Here is a 23,029-nt window from a genome sequence, read left to right as displayed (position 1 = left end):
AAACATGTGTGAGATTAATTTACTTGAAAATGACATTTCTCCCTTCTCGGAAATATACTTGGAATATCATCACGGTACGATCGTGAATAACCGTGAAGGAAACACCTTTCTGAGCATCGAAGCAGCGAAGGAATGAATGTCTACGCACAGAACTGCACCCGTTAACAAGTTATTCCCGACAAAAGATGCGTGCTGCGTATAAAACTGTAAACTGCGTGATGACGAAGCATTGGAATAGCAACATTTAGACCAACATACGCTGCGAAATGTAGAAGAAGATGGTCACAATCAGAATACAGCTGTTGAATCATCCTCTGTCCTTCAGAACACCTTTTCACTGTCGAAGAGTGTACCAAATTATGTACCGTAATTTAAATGAGGCACACAGCGCAGTTGGCTCAGGCAATATGTTACAAAGCCGGAAGGTCGCGGGTTCGATTCCTTAATGAGGTCACTGGAATTTCAAATGACCTAATCCTTTCAGCCGCACTGTGGCCCTAGGGTCGAGTCAGCCTCTAGCAGAAATGAATACGAGGATTCTTCCGGGGGGTAAAGGGCGGCCGAGGAGTAAGGCCGAAAACTTCATCCCCATTTATGAGCCGATTGTCTAGGGAAAATGTGGAAGCCTCGACATCTCACAAACCTATGGGCCTCCATGGCCTGTTACATGGATAGCTTTACTTTTCCACATAGCAACAATGAGAGCTCAGGCGGCTAGGCACGAACTTCTCTCCGCGAAGTTCCGAGTTCAATGACAGGTGACTTCATGTGAGATTCATGATGGACGAAGTGGCCTCTGGAGCAGATTTTCTTCGCGATTCTTCAGCTTTTCGCTACTGATTATTATTATTGGAGGGGGTGGGTTTTCCCATGCACCGCGATTAATAGTCTATTGTACGTCCCCCTTTGATATTCTACCAGTCGCCATACCCTTCCGGTACTGGTGCTAGCTATCAGCCCCGTTCAGCCAGCGAGGTCGGCCCTCTACTGGCAGTGGTACCCGATACTTCCCCATCTACCGGAGGCATTGGAAACTACTTGGGGGGGGACTTTGCCTAATTTTGCTCAGAGGTCTCTTTTACGTGCCGTAAATCTACGACACGGGACCCAGGGCTTAAAGTCCCTCCCGGACGACTTTTTCCCTGAATTCCACGACCTCTGCCGGGTTTGAACCCGCGTACCTTGAGTCATGAGGTGGGAACGTTACCCCTAAATTACGGACGCCTCTTTCGCTACTGATCGTCATTCCATTATTGCACCATCGTTCCGCGAAGTTTGCGATAGACGAGACAGCACATTATCATGTCCTCGGTTTTATGGTTAGGGCTTCATCTCTGGTCCAGCACTTGGCAGGACACGGAGTAAGAAAGTCAGGACCTTAGTGCGGCTGGAAGGATTAGGTCAATTAAAAATTCAGTTACATCATAGGGAACCGAAACAGCGACCTTCCGGCTTGTAGCATAGTACGCTATCGTGTGTTCCCTGTTTCTACATACCCCTCCATATTAACTCGGCAATATACCAAGAGGTATCACTGCTGTTTGTAAGTGTTCAGGACACAATGCCTCAGTAAACATCTTGATAAAGAACTCGCTGTCATGTATGTTCGGTACGATATGTAATACAACTGAGATGGATGTAGATATACAATTATATTAAATTGTGTAACAACTTTCGTAAACTCTTAATATTTCAGTAGTTCCTAAAATTAAAACATAATCCAATTCCTCTAAGAGAAATCAAATGTCTAAAGGCCTCGATTTGAGGCTGTAGAGAACATTAAACCATTCAAACCGAATTATATCACGTACTGCGAACTTCACGTTTCAGTAAATATATAGGTCTACCATAATTTATGACTTCTCAGTGCTGTGTGTGTGTGCGTGTGTGTGCGTGAGCTCCAAAAACCAAGGACACAGAGAGTACAACCATACCCGCGGCGTAGAGAAATAAGCAGGTCCTGCTGTTTATGGTCGAAAATGCATACACAATTATCTAACATAAGGAGCTGGGATAGCGTAGTTGGCAAAGCGACTGGCTACGGGCTGGACGACCGAGGGGTCAGAGTTCGAGTCCCGGTAAGGTCAAAAATTTTCTCTCCTGCAGGCCGACTCTAAAGGCCACTCAGCCTCTTATCCAATGGGTTCGAAGGGTTCTTTCCATTGGGGTAAAGCGGCAGGGGAGTGAAGCTGACCACTCACCTCCACCTAGTGCCGAGATCAAGGTGTGGATCTATACATCCACTCCCTCCATACACCTTCATGGCGTAGTGCTTAATTAGAGAAGCACAGAGACAAATTTACGTTTCTAAATTATTTAACATATTTCAAACAAAACAGCTAAAGACTTACTGCTATTCGGATTATGAAAATTTTGTTTACACTCGCTGTTCTAAAATGTAAAGGTAAAGCATTCCACGCAACAGGCCGTGGGGGCCCATAGGGTTGTGAGACGTCGAGGCTCCCACATTATCTAGAAAATCGGCTCACAGATGTCGGTGAGGTCAGCCGGCTGCCCTTTACCCCCAGATAGATTCATAGTACTCATTTCTGTTACAGGCTGAGTCTACACCAGGGCCATAATGCGGCTGGAAGGATTAGGTCAATTGAAAAATCCAGTGACCTCATCGGGAATCGAACCTGCGACCTTCCGGCTTGTGGCATAGTGCCTCAACCAACTACGCTACCGCGTGCCCCATCACTCACTGTTCTAGTAGCTATATTTAAAAACTTCCAAAAATAAAACCATGAAGCTGTAATTTTCATTTCGCATCGTTAAAAACGATTGGTCCGTTAGTGGTGAGAACAGTTATTGGATTGGTTGCTGATGTCAGAGAGGTGGGCGGGAGACCAACAACAGTTGAGATGGTAAAGTAGGGCGACGTCGCCGAAGCGAGTCAGAGTCAGGACAGTAGCACTGTGTTGTGGCTGTGGCAGTTTGGCATATGACAAAGACTACGGCGAGCAGGCCCTCCGAGGACTAACTCATCTGCAGCAATCAGTTACTCCGTCCAGCCATTCAAACAGTTTTGGCGCCAGCAAACCCCGTCAAGCGACTGTTCCGCCTTCATCAGACCACAAGAACTAAAAGAGATTCATTTATATCACAATACGACTAGGACAGAAACTCTGAGGAAACAACTGTGTGGTGCTGAACAGCAGAAGATGAATTTGCTTGCGAGGGGATTCAGACGCATGTCAACTTATTCGTGAAAGCAAATGTTCAAAGCACAATAAATCTGGAATCGGGTTTCTATAGTTCTGTGTCAAGGTGGTTTCCTGTGTGATTTATGGAAATTAAAACGTCATACTGACTGAAGCCCAACGTAAAGTGTATCAGCAGCATTAGTGGAACTAGGAAAACGTTTACGTAAAGGAGTGTCTACAATTTAAATTCAAGTGTTCAATATCTAGAAATATTTAGGGGAAGTCTTTCATAAAATATTTTTGTCACAAATCCGTTTAAGACTAGGCATGAAAGGATTTCAGTTTAGAACAAAATAAGAGTCATATAACTTTACTCCTGTGACGCAGAAGTTTGTTCAACCGTAAAAAGTAGACTGCCATAAATAACGATTCGTGAATTTCTACAGACATCCAGGTAAATTACCGGTACCTTCTTCTGGCATTCAGACTCACGACGCCTGATACTGGGAGAAAAAGAGAGGGAAGAACACGCCAGATGTTCGAAGTCTGGCAGAAGAACCAAAGACACTTCTAAAGTCGTTTCTTTTGCTACAAATAAATCACATTTACACCAACACCGTTCATTCAGTACAACTTTACGAAGTTATTACTATCTTTTTTAATTTTAATTTCAATATAAAATTTACTCTTTAATTACACAACAGAATTATTTCACGAGAAATAAAAACAAGTACAAGCAATGACAATTATTTTTGTGCTTTCGTCTGGCAAGTATAGCTTATAACTTTTAAAGAACTTCGAGGAACGTAACGTAGAAGTTCTCAGTAAAGGCCGTGCTGTTATACATATATTAATGACAAAGTGATTGCACCTAAGCCGTGAAGAAAGGGAGAAAAAATAACACTTCAAAGGAAAATATATATTCTGATTTAATATTTTTTCTGACCTGTAACTTAATAGAAATGGCGTTAGGAAATATAGTTTTGACAGCTTCTGTGATAGTCTTATACTGTGTGGGGTGCACAAAATCAGAAGGCTGGACTCCCACAACGTTCCGTGAGGTGTCCAACTACAGCAGATCTCAAGACATATCAACCCCCTCATCATCACGAATCAGTGGAAACAACAATCACCGAGACGTGACATCCAGTAACTTCCATCCCACTCGTCGTGACATGAATTCGCGGGCGATGCAGATCACCGTAACCCCGGCAGCAGCGCGCGTCACAACCGATCACCATCTCCAAGACGCGACAGCAAACAGTTTCTACCCTAGCCGTCGCGACTGGACTAAACAGGCTGCAGAAGACGACTCGAATTCAAGTATCCCGGTTACTACGCAGGAATATCCGGGACATCGGGATTATTATCCCAGTCGACGGGAGCGCCCGCAACAGAAGGTCGAGACAATTCAGGTAAGAATGCATGGAATTGTCGTTTTCAGATACCTCCAACCGAGTCCAAGTGTTCAGTATGTGTGCATCTATATCCGCATGTTGTGTAAGAGTGACACAGTGCAGTCTGGTCCATATTACGTTCACTTATGGAACCGTCTCGTCACCAGAATACACAACAAATCCATGATAAAAGCATAACCAATATGTGGCATAGAATAAATACTGCGAAAACAGTGTCTCAAAACATGCTTCTATTCAAGAACAAATAAAGTATACAGGTAGAAGTAAAACTATCTCTGTAACAAGCCGTAGAGGCATATAGAGTCGTGATAAGTCAAGGGAACCACATTAAGACAATCGGCTCATAGATGGCGGTGAAGTTGTCATCCTTAAGCGCCGGCCGCCCTAAAGGAAGATTCCTGGTACGCATTTCTGTTAGAGATTGAGTCAACCCCAGGGCCATAGTGTGGCTGGAAGGATTAGGTGAATTGAAAATTTCGATTATACCATCGGAAATCGAACCCGCGACCTTCCGGCTAGTAGCATAGTACCTCAAGCCACTACGCTACTACATGCCCCCAGAATAAACGAAGAATATATTAAAATTTGGAGAATTATTGCTACCACTCACTTCATATCGTTTATCTTCTCGTCTGGTATCTAAAAACTGTCGTTCCGTTTGTCTTCCATACTAAGGGCGTATTAAGCGGCGTTTCAGAGCAATCATCACTCTGTTCTGACACCCTCAATACATCCTCCAGTCTCTATTTAGACCTAAGACGGAGGAAACTATAGAAAGGCGGTAAAAAAATTATATGAGGGACATTCATAATTCGTACTCAGTCAGCATAGCGGGAGGCCAATGGTTGGAGAGCTGGGGTTCGACTCCCGGCAAGGGAAGATTTTTCTCTTCTCCACAGCGTCCATACCGGCTCTTGGGTCCAGCTAGCGTCCTATCTAATGTGTACTGAGGGCTATTTCCCTGGGAGTAAAACAGTCTGGACGTGAAGCTGACCACTTAACTCCATCTAGTGCCGAGGTCGAGAATGATTGGGGCTATACCTCCACGCCCCATACGTCATCATGGCACAATGCTTAATTAATTAAGCATAGGGACAAGTTTACCTAGTACTATGTTTTACAGTGGTGATCACATGAGTTAAGATTCGATGGGCTGGGCATATAGTACACATGGAATAGATAAGAAAAGTATCTAAAACGTTAGTCTAAAACTTAGGCCGAGCCATAGCTCAAGCGGTTAATTGCTGGCTTCCCATCGCGGCAGCCCGGGTTCAATCCCGGGTCTGGTCAAGTGGGATTTGTGGTCGAGAAAGTGGCGCTGGGGCAGGATTTCTCCGAGTACTTCGGTTTCCCCTGCCAATCTTCATTCCACCAATTGCTCCCCAAACACCCTCACCTATCATTTGGGGCTGGTACAATAGGCCAGAAGTGGCCGCAGTACAAGGGACTTAGTCCCACCCCACTAGCAATAAAAAAAAAGTCTAAAACTTGAAGGGAGAAGAAAGTTACGTTTGTTATTCAACACTGCTCTCAGTATCGAGACCACGCAGCGTCGATGAGAGGATTAATGAACATGCAGCAGTTGGCGGAATCACAAAACCTACCCCAGTGCCACTTTGTCCACCACAAATCCCACATGACCTAACCTGGGCCGCCGCGGCGGGACGCCGGCTACTAAGCGCCTGAGCTATGGCGCGGGCTACGACGAAACTAAGTCAGGACAGCCAGCGTCCGGGACAAGAGTCGAATCGTGCACTTCACGAATACAAATCCGAAGCGCCAACCTGCTTCGTTATATGACGATGCTATGTCGGCATTGGCATTAAGAGGCTGAGGAAAACCGCAAAACAGCTAGTAGGGAGAGGCGGTTCTACCACTGAATACTGCTGGTTCGGTTCACTGGCGCACCTCAACATGTGACTGTCATTACACAGTTAGTGGGTGACTGTGCAGAAAAGTATTGCTAAATGCTATTAGGTCTATAGCGTGCAAGGCTATTGCAATTTGTGGCTCTAACAGCGGGCACTATGAGGAGTCCAGTCTTCCGGGATATAATGACGTACAGCGTGAACTTCGCTTGCTGCCGCTTCGTCTACTGTTCGACCCTGAAGATGGAGGAAATACATTCCTCCGACACATATGTGACTGCATGGCGTCATGTATCAGAAAGTTGTACTCTTCAGGGCTTTTTATTTGGCACTATACAACAAGGTAAAGAAGGTAAGGTTGTCCCTGTGCTTAACTAAGCACAAGGCCATGAAGACGTATGGGGAGTGGATGTATAGACCCACGATTTCTTGACCTCCGAACTAGATTTAGGTGAGTGGTCAGCTTCACGTCCCGGCCGTTTTACACCCGTGGAAAGACTTCCAGGTACCCACTGGATATGAGGCTGGGTGAACCTCAGAGGCAGTCTGGACGACGTGGAGAAGTGAAAATTCTCCCCCCACCGAGACTCGAACTCCGACCCCTTGGTCGTCCAGCCCGTAGCCAGTCGCTATATCGACTGCGATATCCCCACTCTTGGGCATTATAAAACAGGATATGAATATATACCAGCTTTGGTTAGACATACCTTGTCCAAGATATGCCTGTAAGTATAATTTGTATTTATTTACACGTATTTATTGGGGTGGGATGAGACTGAGTCCACTTGGTACGTCGGCCAATAATGGGCCTATTGTATCAGCCCCGGCTGAGAGATGAATATGGAACAATCGGTGGAATGAGAATTGGCAGGGGAAACCGCACTATTCCGAGAAAACCTGCCCCAATGTCATTTTGTTCTCCACAGATCTCATATGACCTGACCTACGACTGATCACGGGTCGCCGCAGTGGGAATGGGTAGGTCTAACTAAGGCCTCAATAGGGCAGGAATCTTTTAATACTGTCATGTGTTGTTAGTGACTTGTAGACGGGGTTTGGATTGGTAAACACATTTACTGACCACTCACAGTTCGTAACTAAAAATAACTATAATATTAATGCTCATTGACACATTAGAAATCACTCCACACAGCCTTCTCAGTCTACTTTCACTAGTCTTCACTTGGTAACAGCTCTCAACAATGGCTATTCCTTTGCAATGGTTTCATCAGACGTTTCCTGGTAACGAATTTTAACAATGGAGATACTACAGCTTCCGTTGCCCGCTGGCTACCACATGACGACTGAACTCTCAACTACGAGTATAATCCTCAACTGAACTAACCACCTATTTCACGTCATTTCCCACAACCGAACCGAACTGAACTCAATAATTCTGATGCCTCGGTTCAATTCATCTGTTCCCAAGCTCATATCCTGGCAGGCTGGCGTCTCGAAACTCCACTGACTTAAATCACCTTCGTTAACGCCGCAGCACGGACCGCACAGAAAACACGTTTACTCAACCGTTCCATAACAACGGCTGTACTCGTCACTTCTCGTATCGTGACAATTCATCTATTGTTGCGTGCGGGCATTACGTAGCAACGGCTGTGGTTCCACAGTTCTTGTTTGAACAAATACGCCATAATACCTTCTATGCTTGAAGATGGAAATGGGAACCATTTTCAAAAAAGTTGTTTCATTCATATCACAAAGTAAAATGGTAGTTCAAGCAAACAGCATTAAACGTTGAGGCATGCAAAATGACTTAAAAATTTGGCTACTAGGTTCAGTTTACTTGGAACCAACGAAACAGTATGTTTGTACCTTTTTTTCTTTTTCCTGAGAAGAATATTTGGATCTAAGAGGCAGGAATTAACAGGAGAAGAAAATCGCAGAGCTTCATAATGTCTACTCACCAAATATTATTAAGATGCTTAAATCAAAAGGGTTGAAATGGGTAGCACGTGTAGCATGTACGCATGGGGGATATGGGAAATACAACGAAGAATAACAAAGTAAAAACTATCCCTGTAACGGGCGGTGAAGGCCATAGGATTGTGAGACGTCGAGGCTCCCGCATTTTACTACACAATCGGTTCGCAGATGGAAGTGTGGTTGTCAGTCTTACGCGCCGGCCCCGCTTTACCTTCAAAGAAGATTCCTGATACTTCTGTTGGAGTCTGAGTCGACCCCAGGCGCACAGTGCGGCTGGAATGATTAGGTCAATTGAAAAATCCAATGACATCTGGATTCGAACGCGCGACCTTCCGGCTTGTAGCACCTCAACCAACTACGCTACGGCATGCCCCTCATGGGAAATACATACAGAAGTTTATTCGGTACATCTGAGGCGTGGTCATGGTGTCCGGTTGTTGAGGAGTAGCGAGATGTTATGATGAAATTTCGGGTTCTATAAAAGGCGGGGTATCTGTTGTGTAGCTGAACAAAAATCAGTTTCTGAAGAATTCCATCGCTTGCTTTAAGGAAGTACATTACGCGCCTCCGGAATATAAATACGGTATTACTATCCGCGCAGTTGGTCTTCGTGACAAGTTCAATGACACTGCAGTCGGTGAACCACGGTTCGATATTCGATCCTTATGCATGAAGTGATGGTTGGAAAGCTTAACTAACCCCTTACTAACTTTTGCCTTGTAATCATGAGGTCCTCGTTCAGAATATCAGCCAATACCTTGCCTTAGCAACTTAGAGTGAAAGTAAACAATCTCCCCTTTCGCCCTCCACAAACAAACATGGCAGTCAAGTTACTACCAATTGTGAGAAGCATTTCATCAAGTAGAGGTAATTAAATCTGTCATTCAGACACGTGGGGAAGAGAAGGTCCAACTCTGCCATTCTTGACCTCGGCATCAGATGGAGGTTAGTGGTCAACTTCACCCCCCGGCCACTTTATCTCCGTGGACAGAGCTCCCGGTACCTATTGCATAGGATGGTGTATGGGCCCAAGAGCCGGTCTGGACGCTGTAGAGTAGAGAACAAAAATTCTCGAAAGAATTAACCGCTTATTTCATTGCTAGTGGGGTGGGACTAAGTCCCCTGTACTGCGGCCACTTCTGGCCTATTGTACCAGCACCAGACGATAGGTGAGGGTGAAGATTGGCAGGGGAAACCGAAGTACTAGGAGAAAACCTGCCATAGCGCCACTTTGTCCACCACAAATCCTACTTGACCAGACCCGGGATCGAACCCGGGCCGCTGCGGTGGGAAGCCAGCGACTAACCGCTTGAGCTATGGCGCGGTCCAATTAACCGTTTACTTTCCTTTGATATGACACGGATTGCAGAGAAAACGAAAAAATTAAGGGAGGGACGCAAACAGCAAGGTGATCTCAATTAGCGTCATTTTATTTTTTCCCCAAAATAAGGAAAGTGTGCAGTCTAGCCTGTAGTCCGGCGCTATAACGACTGAGATATACAGGCTCAATTAAAAATTAATATAGTAGTAAATTACGTGTAATCGAAAAACACTTCTTTGATGAAGAACAAGATTTACAACCGGTGTGACAGGCTAAGAATCAATGCTTTAAGAGGTGAGTTGTGCTGAAGATTAGTTCAAGGCCGTGTACTTCAGGCTTCTTTCTCGTATATTCCATTTTCACACCTTTCACTGCAATAAAATATACCCAGCTTTCAATAACAATTTTCCCTCGAGTCATGTTCATTTGTTTGGATGTTACTATTTCCCTGTTCTCCTAACTACGGTCATCACAAGGATGTTGTCATCTGCAAGACTTACTAGTATGTTCCTCGTGAACAAACAGATGTGCACATCACGTTTTATTGCCTGTCACAACACGCGAGAATGTGGGACGGCACCTGCACACCGAGACTGCCTGTTCACGCTGACTTCCACGGATGCTTTCATGCCCAGCTTACCATTGCTTTCGGCAAATGTCCTATCATTTGAACCAGTTCGCCTGCCTCCATAGCTAATGCAGTCACCCACATGCACAGTGAACCAGGACGTAATATACGGAACACAACTGATGGTAAAAGTACTACTATCAAGTCCTCTAAGATGGACCTAGTTCGAGGAACTGTTTCACTTTTATTTAGTAAACTCGTATAAGGAAATTGAGGTTAATTGGACATCATATAAATATTGTAACTGAGTTGACCAACGCGTTGTCAGGAAACAGCTCTGTAAACACAGTTCAACATGCAACAATAGATGAGGCCGTGTTTTCTATGTCGTCCGCGCCGAACAGCGGTGGAACAACGGGTTTATGCAACCCGCTTCTAGGCAACGGTTAGGTAAACACACTTCCGCGCATCGAACAGTGTTATGAAAGCGGTGACGTTATCAACAATAGAGACGGTGTTTTCCGTGGGGTCTCTGCAGACAGAGTGCTTCTAAGAGAGGTGAATGCAGAAGCAAGTTCAGTTTAGTGCAGTTACTAGTCAGCCGTCAGCTGGAGGAGTGAGTTCAGAAGAATTTTAGTTGCGAGATTCCAGAGATATTGAAGACGAAATAGCAAGACGACTTCATAGTTATCTGAAGTGCTAGTTTCTGTGTTGAGATCCGTTGCTAGGAGACGACTAATGGAAATTGAGAATCCTACTGCTTGTGCAACGGTGAACTGTAAAATTTGTAAATCAGCGATATCGTTGTATTAATTGCATCATCCGAACCAGAACCCGTTATTTTCGTCACGTGTACCACCCTACGCGTGATAATATGTAGAAAGCAACACACATTATCTAGACAATCGCCTCACAGATGGCGGTGAGGCTGTCAGACGTATGCGCCTGCACCCATTTACCCACCCCCTCCAGGGAGACACTGGTACTCATTTCTGCTAGGCGCTGTGTCGACCTCAGAGACATAGTGCGGTTGGAAAGATTAGGTCAACTGAAAAAATCCAATGACCTCAGCGGGACTTCAACTCGCGACCTTCCGGCTTGTAGCATAGTGCCTCCATAGGGAACTGTACGCACTTACACTGAAGCACTTTATGGTGGGAGAAATAGGATTTATAGTTTATTGTATTTGAGGTTATCACGCCGGTGACTATGACAAGTGTCCTGGAATGTAACGTCATGCAGTCCGGAGATAGCTTCACGTTTCGGAGGAACATATCACTGCCATTTTCAGGATTGAAGAGTAAAGCAAGCAAGCAACCAACAGAATCTGGCGGGAATTTCTCAGCGTTTTTTCTTCAGGCCTATGGCAAACCGGATTTTCAACAAACGTTGACACATGCTTCTGCTGGCTTCTCGTTTGGCTTATATTTCAACCCTGAAATAGAGGCAGTATGTTGCTCCGAAACGTCTAGATCTGTTCAACCGCTCTTTAAATTAGATGACAACGAAGTGGTGTGATGCCTTATATATATATTTTTTTCCCCTTGGCACTACAGCCCCAGTGGGCCTAGGCCTACCTCCATGAACTTCTCCGTTCACTTCGGTTTTTCTAGATCTTACACATTCGGTAGGACTCCTTGGGCGGGTGATCAGCTCGTCACAAGGCCTCTACCTGTACACAAACACAGAAAAACGCACACACGCAAACTAAATATCCATGCCCTGAGTGGGATTCGAACCCACGATTCAGGTTTCCAAAGCGAGCGAAGACAGTACATGCCTTAGACCGCTCGGCTACCGTGACCGGCAATGCCTTATATTACAACCTACAATAATAACAAACATTATTACTTTCAGACGTTAATACTCGTCTAATAATTTCTCTGCTTACATAATTATTGCAACGCCTGCAGTATTTACATTTTGCACACGTACACAACAGGTAATACATACGGTATAATTCTATAAAAATGAAACTTTCGCCCCTGAAGGATCTCAGTGCAAATGACATTGGATTCACAATCAAAATTTAATGTATAATTCCTCAAATTAATGACCAGACTTCAGAGATTTTTTCCTCTTAGGGTGAACACTGCCAAGACCTCAAAGGATTACGGTGTTTCATAACAATTTAGAGACTTACAAGACGTCTACTTTCCTCACGACGCTGACACCACAGAAAACGAAAGCACTGGGAGAGAGAGGACACATAGACACAGAGATGGCAAGACGATCCAGTACGCCTCATAACAAAAATTACAGCATACACAGACAGAGAGCAAGGCGATTCCACAAGTCTCATTTTACTTTTTTCGAAATGTGGAAGGTAGGGCAAGATAAAAAATCAAAAACACAAGTTCCGCGGCCAGAATTCCCTGAATTACGCTGTCGACTGGTAGTAGTATATTGGGGGCCCGGGGACCGTCTGGTCGGGTAAACTGCTGCTGGTCCTAGCAAGCACAGTCACACTTGGTTCAGAGTTCCACGGGACTCACGACCAATTTTTACTGTCTAACGGCTCTGGGAGTCTTGCAACTCTCTCGGGTGATTCGATNCGGCTCGTCCGGTGCGGGGGGGATAGGGGTAGGTGGTGGGGGGGGGGGGGGGAGTTAGAGTACTGCCTTACCTTTCACCATTCCATTGTCCGAAGTAAGAGGATGATACTGTCCGCCTCTGTGGTCTAGTGGTCAGAGTTCCTGGCTACAGACCCAGAGGTCTCGGGTTTGATTCCCGGCGCTACCAGATTTTCTGAGTAGTGGATCTGGAATGGGGTTCACTCAGCTTCGTCAGGATAACTGAGGAGCTACGTGAACTGAAAAGTAGCGGCTCCGGTCTAGAAAACCGAGATTAACGGCCGTGGAGAACCGTTGCGCTGACCATGTGACACCCTCTATCGGCAAAAGTTGTCAGTAACCTCGGCGACAAGAGGCGGTCGCTTGGTAGGTATAGATCGCTTGCGGACTACAGGCCATGGAGTTTCAAGAGGATGATGCGAGGGGGCATTAACCAAAACCTCAGAAAATTATAAAATATTATCATTTAACGACACTGCCCGATTATATGGTGTCAAATGATACGATCACTGAATAATGAATTGGTAAGGGTATGGAAGGACGCGATATTATCCCGATTTTTGCCTGGAGAGCCTGAGGCATATCAAGGATATCGAGATTGACCAATATTCTTTCACGCGAATCACGTTAATTATTCCAAAAATCTACATGTTATTAACGAGCCAGAGTTAGGCCACGTGCGCTACACAATTTCGTCTACTGATAACGTCGTTAACTAGAAAACAAATACAAAACAAGTTCTGGGAAGAACTAATCGCCTACTTTCGTTGATACTAAAGGCACAACACAGAAAACGACGCGTCCAACAATTATTCTATTGTTTCGCTTGTATTCGTTGCCTTGGTAACGTGTACACAGAGTGATGGGAGGAATTTAAGAAGTACGCCGTTGAGATGGGCACAGGTAGCATTTCATACCAACTTTCATAAAGATGGGTTCAGCCATTCAAAAGTTGATAAGGGGAAAACAAATAGAGACAGCATGGTGATGGCATAAGCCTACTTTCCTTAGTTTTCCAAAACAAGGAAAGTTGGCTAAAAACACTATAATCGGAAAGCCTGCATGGGACGTGAATGCAATGCTTGACTCACTCCTGAGCACTTTACGCCGTTTTTTTTGCAAGGGGACTGCCCGATATCTCGATTCGTGGCAGTGGCAGTAATTAATCTGGCCGTTCTCGCTGACAATGGNGGAAAGCCTGCATGGGACGTGAATGCAATGCTTGACTCACTCCTGAACACTTTACGCCGTTTTTTTGCAAGGGAACTGCCCGATGTCTCGATTCGTCATGTGGCAGTAATTAATCTGGCCGTTCTCGCTGACAATGCGAACAGATCCAGTTTCCGAAACGTTGTGTTTGAAAACACACAGCTCACAGCGTTCAAAATAAGTCATGTTATAGGCTAATTTAATTTCACCTCCACCTGCATATTTTTATAAGGTTTGCTATTAGTCATGCTTCGTAGTTGTCGCAGGTTCGAATCTCCAAACGAAGGCAGCCCAAATCCTGAAAGGTTTCACGTGGTTTTCTTCAGTCAATCCAGGCAAATCCTATCCAATTCATGATTCACTAAACATCAGATAGTTCGATGATGAGTCATCTTGAGCTGTCGAAAGCATCGTTAAATAAAAAAGATGAATAAACTAATTCAATTTTCGTTGAGAACAGCGAAGGCCGGCAGAGATATCTGTCTAGGGAGCCCTTGGAAGGTTACGCCAAAACTTTCAAGCAACACCCTGTAACGACAGGCGAAGCCGCACGCATATAAAATGTGTTGTGACAGAAATCCAAGCACGTAACTGTTTCCGCTTGAGGAGCGTGAAGTCTTACGCATGCGTGCCACTAGGCCTATGGACCATACACTCATGTCCTAGTCACGCCTTCAAGGCGTTCTCCTTAGTCACACGGGGAAGATGCACCAATTGTGTAATTCATTTTTCACTTTTCATATATATGTTTGTAAGGTAAAACAAAATTCAGGCCACGTTCATGTTACATTCCACATGTATACTATTAATCCGGGAAAGAAACTTCCAGATGTGAAATTTGAGGTCCTCAAGGCAGTGACTATGAAGAATACCGTCTTCTGGATATGACGCCGTGTACTACGGTGGATATTTTCCGACGTTTCGAGGAACGTACTGCCTCCAACTTCCTGACAATCATTATCGTAGCCTAAAGATAGTACGCTCTTCCGAAACGTCGACATATATCTAACAGGATATATGTTGGATATTTAACGGTGTTTCGGAGAAACGTGTTGCCTCGATCTTCAGGGCAATCACTCTCGCACTCTTCCGAAACGTCTAAATGTGCCAGAATATACGTCATCACATCACATAAGAAAGAGTTTTTCGAGTCCTAGAGAGGTACAGCGTGCTGCTTCGAACTTCGGGACAATCACTCTTCCGAAATGTCTGTATATATGTACCAGAACAAGCCAGAAGAGAGCCAGAGCATTCATATTCATGTACTACTAACAATGACAAGATACTAATTTTGTACTGCGTAGGACGGTTCCAATACGCGATATGGCATTTTTTAAGAAATCATCGCCAGAAGACACAGGTTTCTTTCAAACATCGTCAAGTAACTAACGACCCGAGCTAGGCGACGGAGACGCTACGGTTACTAAATACATAATATAAAAGCCACTCGAAGTAGGGTACTTTCAATTTAACAACAGACAGCCATGCAAATGTGAACCATCTGTCCCGTAGTCAAGCTATTTCAGTTCATGGGTCATATGGTCGATATTACTCGTATATTTCACGCGCACTCGCCTCGAGGACGATCAAGTATTTTGTGGTGAGAACGGGTGCTCCACTTTCGAGCAGCATTCGAGCATTAACGGGCACATACAGAAATTAAATTCATGTTTTATTAATGATGCTGTGACACAAGTTAAGAACTCCTTCTTTGGAATCTCTTAATAGTTATAGTTTTAGCCTACTTTCTTTATTTAAAAAAATTAATGTAGGCTTATGCGATCACCATGCTGTCTGTGTTTCAGCCCCCTTATCAACTTCTGAACGTCTGAATCTATCTTTACGAAACCTGGAATGTATATCATGACACCTGAGCCCATCATACATATGTCTGTATGTGTATCCCACACCGTTGCTAGACAACGGCCTGGTAAAAAAAACGTTACAGCGGCAAATAATACAGAGACAACAATATAATTGTTGAACACGCAGTTTTCTATGTGGTCCGTGTCGTATCAAGGAAATTTGGAGATTAAATCTTCCCAGAACTTACTGTTATATAAACACGTCTCAGAAATCGGCTCTTTTGCTTCTGCAGGTGAACAGGATATCTTAATAAAAGAAGTCAAACAAGAAAATGCATTGCCCGTCAGAGTTACCCGATTAACTGGTTCAGCACACTTATGGAATGAGCTTGATGTTAATTGGTCCGTCCGAGCTAACCTCTGGGTGTACCTTGAGAAGACCTGCAGGATGATCAACGAGGTTTCCGGTATAGCGATTTCAGTAATAATCGTACGTTGAAAATAACACCCAGTAACTTTCTGATCAGCCGGTCACGGTAGCCCAGCGGTCTAAGGCATGTACTATCTTCGCTCGCTTGGAAACCGGGATCGTGGGTTCGAATCCCAATCAGAGCATGGATATTTAGTTTGTGTGTGTCCGTTTTTCTGTGTTTGTATACAAGTGGAGGCCTTGCGACGAGCTGATCACCCGCCCAAGGAGTCCTACCGTATGTGTAAGATCTAGAAAAACCGAAGTGAACGTAGTTCATGGAGGTAGGCCTAGGCCCACTGGGGATGTAGTGCCAAGAAAAAAATACTTTCTGATGACTTAATGACTTATATGATGATGACGCATCCTTCAAGATATTTTAAATCCACAACACTTACTACTTAATAACTTTTTTTTTCCTTGGCACTACAGCCACAGTGGGCCTAGGCCTACCTCCATGAACTACGTTCACTTCGGTTTTTCTAGATCTTACACATTCGGTAGGACTCCTTGGGCGACTGATCAGCTCGTCGCAAGGCCTCTTTTTTTTTCTCTCTCTCTCAGTGGCGCTACAGCCCCAATTTGGGCCTAGGCCTACCTCCATGAAACTCTCCGGTCGCAAGGTCTCTACCTGTAGACAAACACAGAAAAACACACACAAACATCCATGCCCTGAGTGGGATTCGAACCCACGATCTCGGCTTCCGAGCGAGCGAAGATAGTACATGCCTTAGACCGCTCGGCTACCGTGATCGGCACTTAATAACTTTAATGACTGCTTAATGATACATCTAATGTTGACGCATCCTACAAGATATTTTAGATCCATATATACTCCTTAATACGAGTAAATATAATGATTGCTTAATGATCTATCTGCTGACAACGAATCCTGCAAGATATTTTAGATCCACAATACCCTCAACACTTAAGACATTATTTAATAACTTTTGGATGATTGCCTAATGATATACCTATTGATGACGCATTCTCAAAAATATTATACATCCACAATGCCCCTAATATTACGTCACTTGTAGCTGACAAATGATGCAGAAGAAAGGAAAGCAGAACTGTTAAGAAAACCAACGAGGAAGGGTAGAGCTAAACTGCCGTAACGGGGACGTGAGGCACTGCAATACCTACTGTACTGCACGCAGAGAGCAACAGCGCTCGTAACAATCAACAGGCGTAGAGTGAACCTAGTTCATCGAACTTTGCACTGGAAATAGCTGATCACTTACAAAGTGTGAAGAAGCTGATAGGTGATTTGTTACGGTTCGAGCATCGCGCATCTTCTCCTGACGTCAAGGCAACAATTTTCCGGATTACAGAACAATAGTAATCACTATTCTACACAGAAAATTTGGCACCCAGTTCCCCCATCTTCTCATATACTGCGTCTATAGCTCATAAAATAGACTCAAAATGTGAAGTTCTCAAGGAGGTGACAACGAGGAATAATGTCTGCTGCTGCTATGTGACGCCGTGTAGCCGGATGAAAATTTACAAGTTGTATATTGCTCCGATTACATGGCATCACCTCCAAGAAGACAATGTTAGGCCAAATACTCAATTTCAGCTTCAGAACTTCGAATTTCGTAAGTAAGAACACAGTCAGTATCCAATACGAACAGTTTCATTTCAGAACAGGTATTATTAGCAAACTTTTCTTACTTCGAACAAATAAAAGTAGGCGTAATAGATCACCTTAGTGTACGTGTGTGTATGTGTATCGCCCCCAACAATTTCTGAATGCCTGAAACAATCTTTAGAAAACTTGGTACGTACGTATATCATGGCACCTGAGCCCATCCCAACGGAATATTTCATAAATCCTTCCCATCAGTAATACCAACATTACAGCGTCTCAAATTAAGGCAAAACCTTAATAGTGATTGAACGCCTGTACCAATCTTCATTAAACTTGGTATGTGTACCATGCCACATAAAAGTCATCTCAAAGCACACATCATAAATCCCTCTCATCAGTAATACTAACACTGCAGCCTTTCAAATTGTTGAGGTAAAAACATTTATAATACTCGTACTTGAATGCCCGAACCAATCATGAACCTTCGTCTGTACATCATGCTGCTTGAGGCCATCTCAGCGGCGTACTTGACCAACTCCTCTCATCAATAGTACCAATACTACAGCCTCTCAAATTGACGTATCAAATACTCAGCTTGTAGAGAAAGAAAAGTAGGCGATTAGTTCTTCGCAGAACTTCTTATACTGTGTGGTAACATACCCATTTATGGAACCAGTAGCCGTCCGAGTAACGAATCATCGAAGAACATTCACTCGGAAATTACTGCCACGTAGTATGTGTGACTATAAAAGGGGGTTTGATTGATAAATAGATGTACTGACCACAAACTACAAATAACTAGAACACTACAGCTATTTCCACAATTTACTGTTCACTAAAATAGTCTAGAGTTTTCCGTCTGTTACTAGACGTTTCCTGATAACGGCTCCAACAACGGGTATTCTTCCGCTTCCGGCTCAAGTCCTCTCTTCACAGACTCCCGTACAGGACTGAAAGTCAAAGTCACATTGCGACTGACGGTCGGTCGGTCAGTCAATCAGTAAGTCTTGGTGTCGAGCCCATCTGGGGCTCATGACCAGATACGTGTATTTATTACTGACAGTTACAGTATTTTTTGTGGGGCGTCATCTCTGACGAGAGGACAGGTCTGTCTTTTGTATACACTGCTGGCCCTTCCCAGAGCAGTCTTTCTCGGGTCTGAGGTCCTTGAGACTCGCGACCATATTTTATTCTTAGATTTGAGACTTTCATTTTCGTCGCCTCCTACGACTCGCAGGATCACGGTGGAGGTATTCGATCCCGCCTCCACACGGGATTCCTATATAGGACTAGGGTCTAGTCTAACTTTTCTTATAACACCTGGGCACGGACCACATAGAAAACACGGCTCTTCCATTGTTGTAGTCCAACTGTTTCATTATTAACTGCCTAGAAAAGGGAACGTGTTTACCGAGCCGTTACCCAGAAATGGCTTTGGTATATCTGCCAATTTCTGCCATATTTTATTCTTAGATTTGAGACTTTCATTTTCGTCGCATCCTACGACTCGCAGGATCACGGTGGAGGCATTCGATCCCGCCTCCACACGGGATTCCTATATAGGACTAGGGTCTAGTCTAACTTTTCTTATAACACCTGGGCACGGACCACATAGAAAACACGGCTCTTCCATTGTTGTAGTCCAACTGTTTCATTATTAACTGCCTAGAAAAGGGAACGTGTTTACCGAGCCGTTACCCAGAAATGGCTTTGGTATATCTGCCAATTTCGCGGTCGTTGTATAGCAACGGCTCTACACACTACATAACTTATACAGGAAAAGTTGCACATTCACCAAATAGCTTAAGTATAAAATCGAATTTGAAACACGACAGGCCCACTATATACGATGTATTCAGGGCGTGGGAGCGCCTCTGTGCACAGCTGACATTATGAACTGGAATCGAATCAGACACCATGGCATGATTGGAAACTTTGAAATGTCATTTGCCTGTCCCTGGGTCTCGTCTATGTATAGGCCTGCTTCTGATCCATTTACATCTCGAACAGACTATAAGCCCTCGATTATACAATGTTAACCTTCAAGGTATTCGCGGGAAGGCTCACTTGCATTGCCGCAGAATATAACACGTGACCATCTGATATTTTCATTCACTTCTCATACAGTCCGGTGAAATTAATCTAAAAAAATTCTAACCAAACTACTTCCACAACAATAGCTCAGCCGGTCAAGATATTCCCTATCTTTTATAAAACCGGAGAGTTCCTTGTCGTTTTAACAAGAGGTTGCCACCGAAAATAGGCTGTGCCAGTTGAACCCAATCAGCTTTATTTGTCTGTGAGCCATTTAAATATCAATTTCGGATCCATGTACAAGTCTTCCAAGTGGTCTCTTCTTAGAATGAAATTTGGTAAGAAATTGTAGGACTCATCATACGTGCTACATGTCCCACCCGCTCATTTCTCATTGATTTAACCATGCTAATAATATTATGGAAAGCGTGCTACAAATTTTCCAACTTCCTCTGTCTATTATTACTTTTTTCTCTTATATCCAGATATTCTATTCAGCGTTATGTTCTTCCCTCAGGATTCGAGACCAAGTTCCACACCCGTACACCATGGTCCGTTGGCCTACTTAGTGTTGTAATTGTTGTATGTAGATAAAAACACTCAACTGAAAGACGTCTGCAAAACAGAACTGGAGAGTAGTTATTAACGACCTGAATCTATAATGAATCGAATCAGATGTAACTGCTGTGTGGTACAAAAACCGTAACTTCACAAGGTTTTCGTTTAATTTTAACGAAATGAACCATAATTGCATGTTTTGAAGTACTGTACAGTTCTACCATCTATTCTTTAATATATGTGGAGTCGGGATAGCGCAGTCGGTATAGCGACTGGCTACGGGCCGGAAGAATCCAGGTAGGGTCAGAAATTTTGTCCTCATTACGTCGTCCAGACCGGCACTGAGGCCCACCCAGCCTCCTATCTAATGGCTACCGGGGGATCTTTCCCCTGGGGTAAAAGAGCGGAGGTGTATAGCTGACCATGCACTTCCAACTAGTTCCGAGGTCAAGAAAACGTGAGTCTATACATCCTCTTCCCCCGCACGCCTTCATGGCATAGTGTTTAATTAGTTATGCAAGCGGACATCGAAATCATACAGCGCTTTTAATTGAAGACTCGACTCTCCGATTCATTCTGAACGCACCTTGGTTCATAAACAACCACAGGATGCATAAAGATCTACAAATGATCACAGTACTCAATGAAATAAAATAGTGGAATACAAAATACTTACGAAAACTAAAAAAACAACACTAATGCACCAGCAGTGAACCTACTAGATATTAGCGAAACTAAACGTACACACAGACTGAAAAGATACACCGTCCTAACTCTACCAGGCAGGCCTGAGAAATCCCACAGTAAAAGTAAGTAAAGGTAACCCTGTAACAGGTCGTGAAGGTCCATAGGGTTGTGAGATGTTGAGGCTCCAAAATTTTCTAGTCAATCGGCTCATAGATGGCGGTGAGGTTGTCAGCCTTACGCGCCGGCCGCCCTTTACCCACAGCAATATTCCTGGTACTCGTTTCTGTTAGAGGGTGAGTCGACCCCAGGGCCACATTGCTGCTGGAAGGATTAGGTAAACTGAAAAAATTCCACCTCATCGGGATTCGATCCTGCGACCTTTCAGCTTGTAGCATAGTGCCTCAACCAAACTCCCAGTACAAGAATTAAATTGATACTTAAGTGATCAAAGAAAAAAGTATATGAGTTACGCCACTGGTCATAACTCATTCACGAGCCAGTATTTATTGCAGATTCTGCAGATTATGTATATTAAATGTGTGAAAAAGAAAAATCTGCAACGTATAAAACGAACGCTTGATTGGGATAACGTGTCTGTCCGTCTGTCCACAAGAACACATTCAGTAAAAACACACATTACAAGTCGAAGTATTCATTTCCAGTCTCTGACATAAATTAAGACCCTTTGTACGGATACGACAACAAACACATTTCTGAACCAGGAAAAATATATGTATTCAGAGATCCATGGCGCTCGTAGTGGTGAATACCCGAAGTATAATGATACATCCAGTCAGAGCACTGTAATATTCTCCGTTGCTTTACCTCCGTTTTTGTATTGAGATAAACGTAAACCTATAAAAGTTCGTGACATACGTTATATTGTGGTAGGACACTCCGCTGTTGAGCCATCTATAGAGAACTATTAAAATTATCTGTGGAGCACATACCTAATTTCATGGCGAATTTAGAGTGTCGTGCCATGAAATGAGGCATACCACGAAATAGGGAAGCTTTGCCCCATACTAGACAGAACAAAAGCATTCTCATTTTGACAGCCGGTGACTCTGAGCACCTCAACTTCGTATATCTACGCTACGGTGGTCGTAATAAAAAAATCCCTTTTGACAGCGACTTTGCCATAATTAACATCTTCTCATACTTTCAAAAAATGCACAGAAAGATAAAATTGTCCACAAGACAGGAAGACGATAAAAATGGTTAGAAAAATATTCATACAAAAGGATGCATAACAGCAAGAAGTTTCCACACTAAGTTATATAAAATAACGTAAGACCTATATGAATAAATGGGTTTACCCAACTTTGAAGTAAATACGCAGTAAATACGTAATATTGTAACTTATAAGACTAGTTTTGGATTGCTTGTGTGTTGTTCCATCTAGCAGCGTGTGGTGTTGTCTTCACCAGTCTGTGTTGTTCCCTCTAGCACACAAACAAGGGGCATATTACAGATAACAGACGTAGCAAAACAACGGGCTAACAAACAGAACAACAAGCTGCAGACACGAACCTTCTGGAAAAATGACATAACTCTAAACAAGTGGACAACGCCCTTATGAGGTGAAATAGGATTTTACGAAAAATTTTAATGGATTTTACTTAATTATTTATGTTATTTTAAGTGGACTGCAAGGCGCGATTTTAGCGCACATCAGAGCAGTTAACAGTTTGAACGCATTAAGACACCTGAAGATGGTCATCTATAGCCGAAACATGTTGTGTTAAGTGTTAAATGTGAATAAACAATTGTTGCATTATTGACGGACTCTGGATACACACGTTTAACTAAAGATTTGCAGCAGGATGCCGAAATAC

At 43.7% G+C, this 23,029-nt stretch overlaps 2 protein-coding genes across 4 annotated transcripts in view; one reads left to right on the top strand and one right to left on the bottom strand.

The window, feature by feature from the left end:
* The window catches only part of LOC117282029 (elongation factor-like GTPase 1), a 442,127-nt gene that overhangs the window by 303,379 nt on the left and 115,719 nt on the right, over positions 1-23,029 (bottom strand). The window lies entirely within an intron of this gene.
* Positions 2,851-23,029, top strand: part of LOC111874999 — a 94,546-nt gene continuing 74,367 nt past the window's right edge. Inside the window, exon 1 of the mRNA XM_023870997.2 lies at positions 2,851-4,561. Within this exon, the coding sequence (XP_023726765.1) occupies positions 4,109-4,561 (453 nt within the window). The 5' untranslated portion in view covers positions 2,851-4,108. The remainder of the gene's footprint in view (positions 4,562-23,029) is intronic.

Source organism: Cryptotermes secundus, unplaced genomic scaffold, assembly GCF_002891405.2.
Source record: "Cryptotermes secundus unplaced genomic scaffold, Csec_1.0 scaffold321, whole genome shotgun sequence".
NCBI lineage: Eukaryota > Metazoa > Arthropoda > Insecta > Blattodea > Kalotermitidae > Cryptotermes > Cryptotermes secundus.
The sequence above is the reverse complement of the archived record's forward strand: the minus strand, read 5'-3'. Positions and strand labels throughout refer to the sequence as shown.